Source organism: Saccostrea cucullata, unplaced genomic scaffold, assembly GCF_032062105.1.
Source record: "Saccostrea cucullata isolate Sc308-1 unplaced genomic scaffold, CSIRO_AGI_Scuc_v1 ctg3174, whole genome shotgun sequence".
Taxonomy (NCBI): Eukaryota; Metazoa; Mollusca; class Bivalvia; order Ostreida; family Ostreidae; genus Saccostrea; species Saccostrea cuccullata.
The window spans coordinates 43,796-58,452 of NW_026933893.1; the positions used below are offsets into that span (position 1 = coordinate 43,796).

General features: G+C 30.9%; 1 protein-coding gene and 1 long non-coding RNA gene across 2 annotated transcripts; both read right to left on the reverse strand.

The window, feature by feature from the left end:
- Positions 1–879: 879 nt before the first annotated feature.
- On the reverse strand, positions 880–1,945 carry LOC134239552 (uncharacterized). The gene is made up of 3 exons (XR_009986245.1): positions 1,750–1,945; positions 1,427–1,536; positions 880–1,176 (listed from the first exon to the last, which is right to left on the reverse strand). It is a non-coding gene; the product is annotated as an uncharacterized LOC134239552 (long non-coding RNA).
- Positions 1,946–7,393: 5,448 nt separating this feature from the next.
- LOC134239553 (uncharacterized) lies at positions 7,394–14,313 on the reverse strand. Its single transcript, XM_062721718.1, has 3 exons — positions 14,227–14,313; positions 8,024–9,268; positions 7,394–7,752 (listed from the first exon to the last, which is right to left on the reverse strand). Exon 2 carries the CDS (start codon positions 9,152–9,154, stop codon positions 8,030–8,032), a length of 1,125 nt encoding a protein of 374 aa, XP_062577702.1. The 5' UTR covers positions 9,155–9,268; positions 14,227–14,313; the 3' UTR covers positions 7,394–7,752; positions 8,024–8,029.
- Positions 14,314–14,657: the final 344 nt, after the last annotated feature.

Genomic DNA, 14,657 nt, shown 5'->3' on the forward strand with positions numbered 1-14,657 from the left:
AAGCTTTATGTCGATGGTTAAAATGTTGAATTGTTTTACGGTTAACCAATCAGATAACACGAATACCTCCTTAAAAGGAGTCAATGTAGAAAATTGTATGTGTCCGATTACTGAGATCGCAGAAGTTTGGCGACACCTTATTCTCGCGAGATAGTCATCTCTTCTTTATGAGCGAGAAAATTTTTTCACGAAATGTTGTTATTGCTCTTTATAATTAATACAGTAGAAATGTTAATATACCCGAGAATGAAATTTTCGTGAGCACACTATCTCGCGTAATTTCGCAAAAAAAAGAGTTCTTGCGAAAAAATGTTTTACAGTAATAAATCGTCCGATTACGGCATATGAAACTTAAATAATGGGGTTTTGTTTAAAGACCAGTGGAGAAACATCTTTCAAATTACATGTACGTGTTTCAACATTATGAAATGTAACACTGTCAAATATTTAATAAGTACCCAGCAGGCATTTCAACGTTGATTCAACGTTGAATCAACGTTGCACTTCAACGTTGAATCAACGTTGAATTTTGGTTGCATATGAAAGTTGAGTCAACGTTGAGACATAACGTTGTTTCAACGTCAATTTTCAACGTTGAATAAACGTTGAAAATTGGTTGAATTTTTGGTTGATTTATGGTTGATTTTTGGTTGCAAATGAAAGTTGAGGCAACGTTGAAGCTTCAACGTTGTTTCAACGTCAAATATCAACATTGAACAAAAGTGAACATTGGTTGAAATTAGGCTGAGATTTGGTTGAAATTTTTCGGTTGTACAAACGTTGATATTTGGTTGAAATCATGTTGAATTCATATTACATTTTGCTTCATAAACTAATATATTTCAAATTCTAATAAAAAAATTATTCAAGTTGCGTAACATTTAGATAAGTTGTAATCCAGTATTATGATTGTGAGAGAATTTATTTTACATGTATTTTAAAGACAAACACAAATTCGGATTCAATCACTGAATCTCAAAATTCACTGCTTGACAAAATTTATATTCCAAGCGAAAAGTGGATCACAGTAATCACATCCAGGTCCTTCAAAGTACGCGTCTGCCTTACACTACTAAGTTCCACAAAGTGGCGGATCCATTGATTTTAATCACGCATATAGTTAAGTCCCACGAATGAAAGAAATGAACAGGAGAATCCACCCTCTCAAGCAAAAGCCTATTGATAAAAGAAATAAAGATGTTAAGTCATTTGTTCGATAAAATGTACGTAAAACATTATTTCAAACGATAAAAATAAATATACATGAATGATTTAAAAAAGCAGACAAAGGAATATACTCCGGTACTTGGATTTAATTAACATGATTAAAAGAATTATAGTTGACTTCATGTTAAAATTCGTATGAGTATGCTTATAAATAATAATTATTACTAAAGAAAAATGTTATAGACATACATATGCATACAAAATGTTGCATTCCTTTGTATAATTTTCACGGGCGAAGAATCTGATGCAATCAAGGCTGACTATACAATCAATTCCCTGCACCACTGGTTGATTTAACCTTACGACGAACTACAATTAGTTAAATTGTATAATATATTAGTATACTAGCTTATATTTAATAACCAAATGAATATCAACAAAACACATAATACAAGAACCAAGGATGTGCATTTCTCGCAGATTTCAAATATACTTATACATGTTATAAAACAAGAATTAAATGATGAACAGATACTAAAAAAAATTAATTTCTTAAATTCATGAAAAGGAAATAATACTTACTGAGCAGAAATTGATATTCCAGCCTTAATCCTTGTGTATATAGCTTGAAAACACATTAAATATGAACAGCAAGGAGACGCGCACTTCTTGTCCATCAGTTAAATTCAAATTTTGACCTAGATAAGCTGCAAACAGCTATACTCTGCCCAGCAAGAAAATTGCATAACAAGGTTATCCTGACACTGAAACTGACCAACTAATCGAGAGGCACTCCTTATCCTGTTATCTGATATCTCGAAGGTTTTGGGGGAGTGGATCTTAAGAAATGCAACTTGACCGGGGTTAATTGTCAGTGAGAAAATTCTTACGAGTTTATTTGAATTTTTTTATTTATATTTTGTGAAAAGAAAGATTATAGAATTAATACACACAACAAAAGCACAATCTAATAAAATAAGACTTCTTAGATTCGCTCTGTATACGTATAATCTGAACAAGAGTATACGGCACGGATCCATATGAGTCTAATTTAAGAACATTAATTCGGAATAATTATTTTTATTAATTCTATAGTAACATGGAATTACAGTGAGATGTTGGATAAAGATGTTATTATTTATTAAAAGCTTATATTTAACATATTTTATAAATATGTCAAAAAAATAGCATTCACAATTTATTAAAAAAAAATAACATTTTTTGAAACATAATTATAATGAAGTTTTAAATGTAGATGCCATGCTTCATATAAACTCATATTTAAAATTGTATAATGGTACTAGCTATTGGCACAACTCTTTTGAGTGAATCAATTTATAATGCATGCGTTTCATTTATTTAAGTATAATTATTATATACATGTATATAATACTTTCTAACAATGCAAACAGCTGTGTGTATATTGCGAAAAATCGCACGGATTACAAGTTAAAGACACCTTTATATTTTGAACTTAAAAACTAAAGTGCTCAATACTCGTTACCCGTTGTTTCAACGTTAAATTTTCCTATAACTTTCCTAAAGTTGAAAATATGTTGCATCTTCCACGTTGTTTCAACGTTGAAATAAAAAAAAAAACAGCATTTTAAAACCTTGTTTTATCTTTACATAATCAAAAATACTCAACGTTGAAAACATGTTGAATCTTCAACGTTGTTTCAACGTTGAATATCGACGAGAATTCAACGTTGAAAATATGTTGCAGCTTCAACGTTGTTTCAACGTTGAAATATCGACGAACATTCAACGTTGAAAATATGTTGCAGCCTCAACGTTGTTTCAACGTTGAAATATCGACGAACGTTCAACGTTGAAAATATGTTGTAGCTTCAACGTTGTTTCAACGTTGAAAAAAGGTTGAGGATTCAACGTTGAAACCTCAACGTTGAAACAACGTTGAAATATAGTTGATCAACGTTGCAACCTATATTCCACCTCCTTTCAACGTTGAAACAACGTTGCGTGCCTGCTGGGTAGTTTCAATGCAGTACCCTCGCCTTCCTCCGTTTAGTTACAAAATTGTGTTTCTGTCCTTGTGTACTTTAATTTTATCGTATTAGGTCATTCTCTGAACATACGAAAAAAGTATAATCTGTTTGCAAAGAACAACAGATACATATGATTCAATTTTTGCAGATATTGTTTAATTAAGAGAGGGCGCCTATCGATCCACATTTCAGGCGTCTCTGCTTTGATTCAGTAAATTCATAATTATTTACAGAATGTTTACCGGGATTTACTGGCGTCAACTGTAGTCAACCATGTCCTTATCCTTTTTATGGAGACGAATGTCAAAGAAAATGTGACTGTGACAACAGTACCTGTGACGTTTCCACTGGTTGCAGACTACACACTATAAGTACGGGTTTTGAATTTATTTTTCTTAATTAGAAACACGTGAACATTTACCTTTCAAACAAGAGACACAAGGGTAGGCAAGTTAAGGAACAGGGAAAAGAAGCTGTGATCAATTAATTGCAATTTAATGACACTTAAAAACAGGATCGTGTTAAAAGCCTATTAATTCGCTTCATGTTTTCTTAAACACCCGAATATTTTTAAGAGAAACAAAAAATTAGTAAACGTATGATTTTCTAAACAATATTAAAATGAATACATTAAATCAAAACCAAGAAACAATAAACAAACTCTTCAAGTAACTAAAACATTGTTTGCTGATACGGTGGTAGGCACATTTATTTCTCCATTATTGGTAACTGACAGGTTATATATGGTTACTACGTACAGGGTGTTCCACAATATATGTTACATGTACACATGTTAACGGGCGTAATCTGAATATCGAGCATGATCCCAAAAATACCAAAACACAATAGGTAAGCATATTGGTCTAAAATTATGATATTGCAAAGTATCGGGAAAATTATAATAAACCATTAAATAACTGACGATTTAATCAATGATGTCATAATTTTAGCTGATCTCAAAATGGGGTACATCTTGAAGCAAAGCTTTCTTGTAAACATTTCTTTGAGAACAATATCCTAATTATTGTTCAGGGTGTGATGATGAAAATATCCAGACCACAAATTGCTGTCTAGTTTTCATATATTAATAAGAATAATAAGAGAGTTTTAACTAAATTATTATGTAAAAATGAAAGATATTGAAATCCTCCCCTCAACAAAAATCAAGAGGAGATGAGAACAATATCAAAGCGAAGTCAATCATTGAGAAAACCTCATGAAAGTAAGATCCGAGTTTAGGAAAAAATGGATTGTAATAATGTTGGTAAGCGTAACTTATATCTTATATTTGTGTTAAGTGTGTCTGAATACAAGATTTCAGCATCTAAAGCCAACTGACGTTCAGAGTATGTTAAAGTTTGCAAGATTGACTGAAAGGAAAGGTCGAAAGAAATGGACACTAATTAACACATACCGTTAGTTCTGAAACAACACATTTTTTTAAAAGCAATTTTAAACATAAAAAAAAAAACATATGCACTTTGGGGGTTATAAAAAGCCAAATACGAAACAAGAACATTCTGCATTAGTCTCTTAGGTTATTTAGGACAATGTTGGGAAACCACGTGGAGAATAACATTTTAGGATTTACTGCCATAGTAACTGAAGTGGAGAATATTGGAGACTTCTGACTCAAGAAAAAAATAATTTTGAATATATGCTGATTAAAATGATATTTAAAATGTATATGTAGCTTTTGTTGTCATTTATCTTTCGGTCTTTAGATGTTCATCATTTCTATTATTTAATGTATATATCACTTATAAATACATGTTACGCCCATTCGTTATTATGTTTTTTTTTTATATAAAAGACTGAAAATTACATTGTTTAAAAAATGCAAATCTTACTGAAAGCATATCGAATCGACGGACCATAGAAAATGGCAGTGAAGACACAAATAATTTTTAGATGTATTCCAAGTTAAACATTTGGCTGTACAGCTGTAGAAATACATGTCACTTAGCCATAGTTCTAATCGCTGGGAAAAATGTACATTTTCGTATGTGCGATACATTTATATCAAATTGAAATAAGCATTTATATTAATATGTTTGTATTTATAGAGCAAAAGAAATATTTCAAAATAATTTGAATGCTCAAAAGAAAAAAAAGCTTAACATATCACTTTACAGATATGACTGAAAAAAAAATCTTTTATCCTGGATAGAATCCTTCCTTATAAGAAAATGTATATGAAAAGGGGCTGGGGGATGCAGCTATTTTTTAGACCAACGATCTCATTTAGCACAAAAGCTCCATATAAAGATGTACAAAAATGATTAAATTTTACACCTAAAATGTACTCTTTTTTTCTTTGTCGAATGATAGTTGAAAGCTTAAAAAAACGTTTCAATTTAAATCTGGTGGTTAATTAGTGAATGATTTGTTGACTCCCCTCCCCCGCCCCCGCCCCCCGAAGGAAGATGTTTTATGTATAACTGTACATTTATAAATTTAAATGTTATAATGATAAGATCTTTTAAAGCTTTTTGAGAATTTGATAAGAATGATTGTCATGAGTTCTTTTTTGGATTTTGTAGAGTTGAGAAGGAAAAACAATATCAATCGGAAATAACAAATAAGTTTATTAACACAAAATAAAAAAAAAACAAATTATATTCAATTACTTTCACTTACGCTCACATACCAGCTCACACACCGGAAATGAAAATAGATCTGAACGAACAGTTAACTCAGCTTAAACCACTTCTGATACTTTACATTATAAAGTTGAATATTACATGCTACAATGCTGAGTCAATAATTATCAGATTTTAAATCAAAAAGGTAAAATTCACCAACTTAATTCAGTTTTTTCAATTAGTATTTTGAAAAAGCTCAATTAACTTCAAATAAAAATATCTTTTCCAATGTAAACGTGTTCTGTTATTTACTACTGAAAGTTACTCAAAGTTCTGGTTCACAAAACAGGTCAGCGACACGTGTCCTAGAAAATGCACCACGGCGCTTTCGCCATACAGTTAACGTCAACGTCACACCAAGTTCCGTAGTCCACAAAATGGTAGTTCCTAACTCGCAGAGCCCCGGGTCTTAGCCCCCCGCTCCAGTTATCCTACCACGCCCTTAACAGTGTCGACCTTGGATAAGTCGCACGTGGCCCTCCATACACACTCGTCAATAACCCTCAGACCTCGTCAAACGACCCTCAGTACGCCCATACATCAAAACTCGTCTCCAAGCCCCTAACACACTGAAATTAATTTATATTTACAAAAACCTAACCTAAAAAAATGAAACCGGAAATTTATAACTTCAAACCCACTATACATTATTTGAACACTCTTACCGGCTAGAACTGCACAAATACGCTGCAATAATCCTCCTTGCAAGTTATATGGCTACCCGTTAACATTCGGTGCTATATCTCACCGAAAATATTCGCCACTTGTATAAATCATGCAGGGGAAACAGCAAACGTGGCACACCTCCGGTTGGTCACGCTACCGGACACCAAACTAGATCTGACCACCCCGACAAAACCGGTTCCTTTTATATACTCGTGGCAAAACAGACTCAAATGTATGGAAACCCATCAGAACAAAATTAAAGTAATATATACAGAAAATAAAAACAACCTCTTCACAATGACGCATTTGCTATTTTCAGTATGATCACTTTTACATATGTATTTATAACAGCTCCGTTCTACATATCATTAAATGGCATCTTTAATAGCTTTTCCGCTAAACACACACTTGGATCTACATTTTCAATACATACAGTAAAAAGACGTACAGTGTATCTATCATGAGCTGGTTATTTTTGCTGCTTTGATTTGTGAAATATATTTATGCTGTACTCATACCTTTTACTATTATTCGAAATAAAATAAAGACACTTATTAAGTATATTTTTATTTCAAGATATTAATGCAATAATTGATTTCAAATAAATCAAATTTTGGATTTGATTTTAAGGAAATTGGAAAAATAAAACAGATAAAAAAATATTTGCATTACTCCTGTGTGCTTGTGTCTTTATAAAAATAATTTTACTTTAAAAGACTATTTGAGAAAAGTTTTTTTTTCTATAGCTTCCTGTGAATTCAAACTTTCCCATCCACAATAAAAAATTCTGTATGCAATCAAATAAAACATATTTTTGTTCACATGTGCAGCTTTCAAATGAATAACATATCCACATTTAACGACATTAAATACTTGTTAGCATTTTATTAGATGCGCTTAAAGGGGTTCTTTTAAGATTTTATATGACATTGTTAAGAATCTGAACAAATACAGTCTTCTTATTGCGGATAAAATAAAATTTTCAATTAATCCATAAATAGAATCTATATGCATTTATCTATTAAAGGATGGAACATAGTTACAGTGTAAATGCATAAATAAAAAAATTATGCCAACGTAAACATTATGCATTGAACAAATGCAAAATTTATTCAGATAACCCACTCGAACAGCACCATTATCTTCATTCTTTTATGCATGTGAACATCTTATTTATTTTACTTATGGTAAATAAGCTGTATTGTTTCTGGTATACTGTACATTTAAGAATACTTCTGAGTTTTATTTTCTTCGTCGTCTTTTACCTGCAATAAATTAAATAATTTTAGTGAGCAACAAATCAAATAAAAAGCATATCTTAGATCTAAATGAATATATACTACCCAACAAATATAGAAATGTAAATATAAGTAAACATAACTTAATACAAATGTTTTTTTAAAAGTTTTTTGGAGTTCAGATTAAGTAAATGTTAGGATCATATCATACCTATCATAATTTGATAGTGTCTTTTTAAACTTTCTATATTTTCTCTGCCTAAGCAAACTCAACCTACAGGTTAAACATTTTTATTACCCAGTATTATAGAAGCTTTGCTCCATCGACTTGATGATTTTTATCGACATGATTTGGACATGCAAATTCATGAACCAAGTTAATTATGTCTCTTTCTTCTAAGAAGTTTTCCTCACTTTCTTCAGTTAAATTGATATCTTTACATGAGAATCCAGTTACATATTTCACCGATTTATGAAATGTTGATGTGATTCTCCCAATCATTTCTTCAATCATTTCTCTGCAGCTTAAGGTGTGTTCTATTTCTAGTTCTCTATTATCTCTTCTAAACATTTGCACTTGGATACAAGATTCGTTTATTGCAATTGCTATGTTATGATACCCTTGTCCATCTGTTATATAAAATGCAATATCTTTAAAAAGCCTTTTTCCTTTATCTAATAATTTCCATTTACCGATACAAGCCACAATCAGGCGGTAAAAAAAGAAGTGCGGAATAAAGTCTGTGAATTTAAAATGTAGAATAGACGTCCTTTGACCGGACATTATTTTACTAATAGAGGATAGATCAAAGTTCATTTTATTCATACTCGGAATGTAGTACTTCACTTCATCCACTATTTCCGATTTCTCTGCGTCAGTTTGATTTGCACTTTCATAATCGATCTGTGCAATAAGACCTAATTTGTTCATATAGGGTATTATTTTGCTCTTGTGTTGAATACACGACTTTGTTGTTTTATTATTATATGTCCATATTTTCTGCAACAGTGTGTCAGACAAAATTCCAAAGTCGTTAAATGATTTGAACTCGTTCTTATTTCCGCAATGTTTATCAAAATGCTTCGGGTCGGTTATGATATGCTTAAAAGCATGGACAAACCACTGAACATCAACGATTATAACATCTTTTAAGCTCTCATTTGGGAAATGCAAGATTAATCCTACTTCGTGGTAGAATTTAAGAATATCATCTACATTTATATCCTTTTCAGTCTCAGGATAATTATTTCTGAAAAACATCGTCACGTCATTTCTTGAAATGATTTGTTTCTTTTGATTTTCTTTTAAAAACTTTTCACAGTCATTCCATACTTTTGGTATTCTTTCACCCCAGTGTGATAATTCTTCCACGGTATCGACAATAGCTTTTCTTATTTTCTCTATGTCTTTGTTTTTTGCCCATGGCATTCTAGGTGGAAATCCAACTTCAAAATAATTATCGAATGATAGATGTCCTAGTAGACTCTGGTCTCCAGGAATACATTCTATCAAAGAATCATAAAACAAGTCGCCCTTTGCTTCCTGATATGAATGAAGTAACAGGAAATTAGTAAGAGATGTTAATTTTTATTTTATGTGCTATAGCAAAATAAAACTGTAAAGAACTGGAGGGGTAACTTTGTATCATAATTTAAGTTAAACCTCCATTTTTTCAGTAAGAAAAAAAATTAAAATGATACATACTATCTTAATTTACACTATATTATTACCATCACAAGAATATTCAATGCTATCGTTAATGATTAAAGTCAGGAAAAATCCCCAAATTAAAAAAAAAATGAATAATGACCTTAATGTGTCAAAAAAAAAAAAAATAGACGAACGATAAGAGTATGTTTTGGAAATGATTTAAATGGACCTTTTGAAAAATGTTGTAGGTTTATTACTTATTTTTTCTACCTTTGTATATACCCTAACAAAAAATTGCTATAGCAAACTATAGTTAACTTTAGTAAACTATGGATTAATATAGTAAATCAAAGTTCCAAAGATTTTACTATAGTAAATCAAAGTTCCAAAGTTTTCACCAAAGTAAATCAAAGTTCCAAAGATTTTACTATAGTAAATCAAAGTTCCAAAGTTTTCACCATGGTGAATCAAAGTTCCAAAGTTTTCACCTCCAAAGATTTCACTATAGTAAATCAAAGTTCCAAAGTTTTCAACATAGTAAATCAAAGTTCCAAAGTTTTACCATAGTAAATCAACGTTCCAAAGTTTTCATCATAGTAAGTCAAAGTTCCACAGTTTATACCTTAGTTTTTCAGTTCCACAGTTACTACAGTAAATCAAAATTCCAATGTTTTTTGTTATTACTTCAACAACTGAAATATTTTAATTAAGATTTTTTAAATTATTAAACCGTTTTAAGAGGGATTATATTGGGTTTGTTGGGGCTGATTATTATTGTTCATCTGAATTTAAATATGAAAAGTGATTAATTTAAATGCAATTTGTTTATTTAACATTAGAAAAACATGTTAACTGAAGTAAATGAAGCAAATATTTTAATTCTTTTTTTTCTCCATAAATGAAAATTGCGTTTTATCTGCACAAATTAAAATTAAATAAATTTGAAATAAATACTGCTTATTTATCAGTGCAAGAGACAATTTTTACACGAAAACTATTTCTTGTACTTCGTTCTATCTGGAGGACGATTCGGTTTTTTGAAAAAAAATCTGAAGTTTAAATGAATCTTAAGCTTAAAATTTGAAAATCTACAGAATGACTATCAAATGCGCTATGGCTCTTTGAGTTTTTATTCCTTAGGAAAATGGGCAATCTTGATGTGTATTAATAAAAAAAATTCATACTATAATCCAGAAAATTCAGAGTAGACATGTTCGAGAGCAAACAACACACAATATAATGTCAGTCCGTGTAGTTGTGATGAACAGACATTGGCGAATGAACGCACCCGGTGAATTGTAAACACCAAACAATAACATGTTTTCAAAAATCCGTGTACATACGAGGGTTGATCCAAAAGTAATGTCACTGTGTCAATATCTTTAATATTTGGCGTCATATTATCCAAAATAATATACCAAAAGATGCATGAAAATAATTCTAATCAAAATTGGAAATTTCATTTAACAATGTTTACTTGAATTAATTTTATAGACGTTTAAATTATTAAACATAAGGGGTGTCGCCGCGTCACAACTAAACGTCACGTTTTAAATTAACGTATCGCCAGCTGTCAATCATAACAAATTTTCAACCAATAAAATAATTTCGTTTATTCTGCCCTTTCAGTAAAAACTTGCTCCGCCATATGCTCCGACAAACACTCTCAGTGGGTTGAATGGTCGACAATAAACAAATTGAGCAAATAAGTCTATTATGGTTAAAAGTATTCAGTTGGGGAACGTGTAATACCGATGAAAGGTATCCCGAAAGAGAATTATGGATGTTTCGGATCTGCCATGCTTTGGGACGCCGACGTTTCGAGACCTGTCAACACATTTCGCATGATTTCGGGACTTGGGTTTACACGTTTTGGGACTTCTAAATATTTTGGTCAGAAAATGAAATAAAACTCGTTTACTTGTTTGTCATGTTTATATAAATGTATACTTTCTTAGTTTGATGCGCAAAAAATTGGTATTTATAAATTCATGCACAGTATAAACTAATAAATGGTATACACGGTATCGAGATTCATTTGACAGACTGTCTTCTAGTTAAAAATTTAGAAATAACTTGTGAATAATAGAATACCTGTAAATATCTATATATGATACCGGTAGACATGGTAGATAATTATGCTTAATTAGTCTCTAACACTTTTACATGTACGTTCGTGCATATTGTACCCTCAAAATAATGGTCAAAATACATACACATTTTAAAAACGAACATTACGATTTTTGAGTTTCTAATTTCACATTTATCGTGTTTATATTGTTGACTTGTGTCTGAAAGTTACCAGTCTTTATTACCAGTTATTATTGCATATGCAGGATTAAGTTTATGAATTTTTATTTTTCACTTAAAAAAATTAAATTCGATTTAATCTACCCATTAAAAATGATTCTATTTTATCGCTAAAAATTAAATTTAAATTACCCCCCCCCCCCTTAATACCAGCATTATTTAATTATTAAGAATACCATCATGTATTGGCAAAATATTGAATTTATTTAATAACTTTATTTTTTTTATATAAAGACATACATTGTCATTACCGGAATTATAATCAATATCTTTAACGAATTAGTCCGACTTTGTTATTTGAGGGTTGTCCCAGAAAAACACGAACTTTGTATATTAGATTTATATAATACCGGTGTATATCTGACCAAAATTATTCAAAATCTTCATGCACTATTATCTATTATTGCTAAAAAGTGTGCACATTTTCCACCAGAACTTAAAAGTAAATAAGAAAGATTTTTCCAGAGTCGATATTATCGGAGCCCGAGAGATTTATGGAACGACCATTTGATTCGGGAAGGGGAGAGGGGCTTGCAATTTTTTTCCGAGTCAGAGTCAGATTATTTATTGTCATGACGAGTTATTTATTTCCAATGGCTTATTATTTATTCATTTATTCTCCGCTTCACTGAAAAAGTCTAACAAGCAAAAAAAAAAAAAAAAAAAAAAAAAAAGGAAACACCGTCGACAACCCAAGATTATGGGGGGGGGGACATATTTCATTTATTTCCAAACTGACTCAACTCCTTTATTAGCCAGACATCACATTCAGAATCAAATGATCGCCTCCTTATAGATAGGAACTAAAAGCAGATCTTAGTTGACAATGTCGGAATGGTTTTTTTTATATTTTATTCCTGATTTAATTAAATTATAACATTACAACTTGAATTAAAAGTCGTTTTGTAATTTATCATTTACCCAGATTTGCAGTCACAATGTCCTTCTCTCTTCGTCGACATAGATGATTACAGTATGAGGGATTTCGAACTTTATCATGCTTCGATAAAATTTCCGAGAAAGGGATAATACGGAATCATTTTTGAATATTTCAAGTGAATGAAATGTATGAAAGCTTTTGTAAAAGCATTTGCCCTTTGTTTTGTCTCAAAGTGGGTTCGTATGGCAAATATTTTGCAGCAAATCATCAGGAACTTCGGACAAATCAACCGGCGTCGACTTATACTGAGTTACTCCCTATGTTGATGATGTCGGAGCACCGTAGGAGTTATCTCCCATAGCGCGATGGGCGGAGTTTGGCGATCCGTTAATTGTGAATTGTTAGAATGAAAAAAGACAAACACATTAAAAAGCATCTAAAAAAATTCTAATCTTCCAATATTTTAAAAAACAAAATTTTACGACATTTTCTAGTCTTAAGTTGAAAATAAAATGACGTCATTGCTTTTTTGATCATAAACATAGTTGTTTTAATCTGCTGGATTGAACACTAGAAATGCCAAAATGGAGAAAAACCGCTGAAACGATCTCTAATGCGTTTTTACTTCAAAATTGGGAAATAGAAACAGTTACGATGATAATCAGACACACAGAGGATAGAATGTGAATATGAGACTTGTTTATAGATGGTTTCAGCGATTTTTAGCGGGACATGGGTCACTGAATGTTCAGCAGAGGGAAGAATGACCGAAAAAGGGAGGTCGGGCGGAAACGTTCTTGAAATGGTGTCTGACGTCCAAAAAGAGAGACGATTAGACGGTTAGAGTGATATGAGAAACTTTAAGTTTTTCTTATGGTACTGTTGAAAGAATTTTGACAGATAACTAAATAATGTAAAGACTGAGTTTACAGTGCCGGTGCCAATAATTCTTTTAAAAAGAGAAATATATGTGAATGTGTTCTTTAATCTCCAATATTTTTAATGAAACGATGGGGAAGCGTTTAAGTGTATGACGACGCGTATCCATCATAATTATGACGTTATTTTGGTGCGGCGACTACCATTATTGCACTTTGTATATAATTCGATATTTTGAAAAGTATACATCATTTTAATTTGAATTTTTCAGGACTGATTTGAAATATATATAGCTTTGATGATGTGTAATTTCGTTAATTTACGTAGACTAGTAGCATTTTTATCGAAGTTGTGACATTACTTTTGGATCAACCCTCGTAACACGAGTTTGATCGATTTGCCAAACTTTGTACACAATGACGATACTTGTAAAGGAATTTGCTTTCTAACATTTCTACTTTGAATAAAATTATTTTTCTGGATTTAATTTGAAATATTTCTCATTAATACATAACAAGATTGCCACTTTTCCAAAGGATTAAGAATAAAGTTAAAATTGGTGAAAGTGCAAGGATGTGTCAATCAAACCCGCCAAAAAATTTACAGTTTTAATAACTTTTAAATGAAATAATATTTTTAATTAATTTTTGTGTGAAATGCTTTTAATATATATAATTCTGATATTATACAAAAAGAATTAACTTCATATCTGTGTCCAAGTACCTTTAAAAACAATAAAAAAATGCATTAGTATTGTGATATAAGCAATACGCAATAATACCTTGTTGGTATGAGAACCTGGGCATATGCAGTGGCTTTCCTAAAGAAAAAAAGAAAAATAATTTTCAAACAAAATCATTCTGATTATCTAAATGTAAAGATTGATACATGTAAAATTCTTTCTTCTAATAAATAAAAAATATGTATAGGAGCCTATGAATTCCACCAATGCAATTAATAAATCTACATGCCATGTAAAAATGAAGACACTTTCTCCGTCATGTCATCTGAAAAATGCAGTGACTTGACGTCATATTCTATTATGACGTCATATCTAGGTAGTTCAGAGAAGTTACCAAAGTTTGAATAGTTTGCCATGTACAACAATGAATTATTATAAAGTATTTATAAAATTATGAAAAAAAAAATCTTTGTTCTTATTTTCTAAACAGTTATACATGTATGTATATAATCAATGTGCATGTGTAAGGA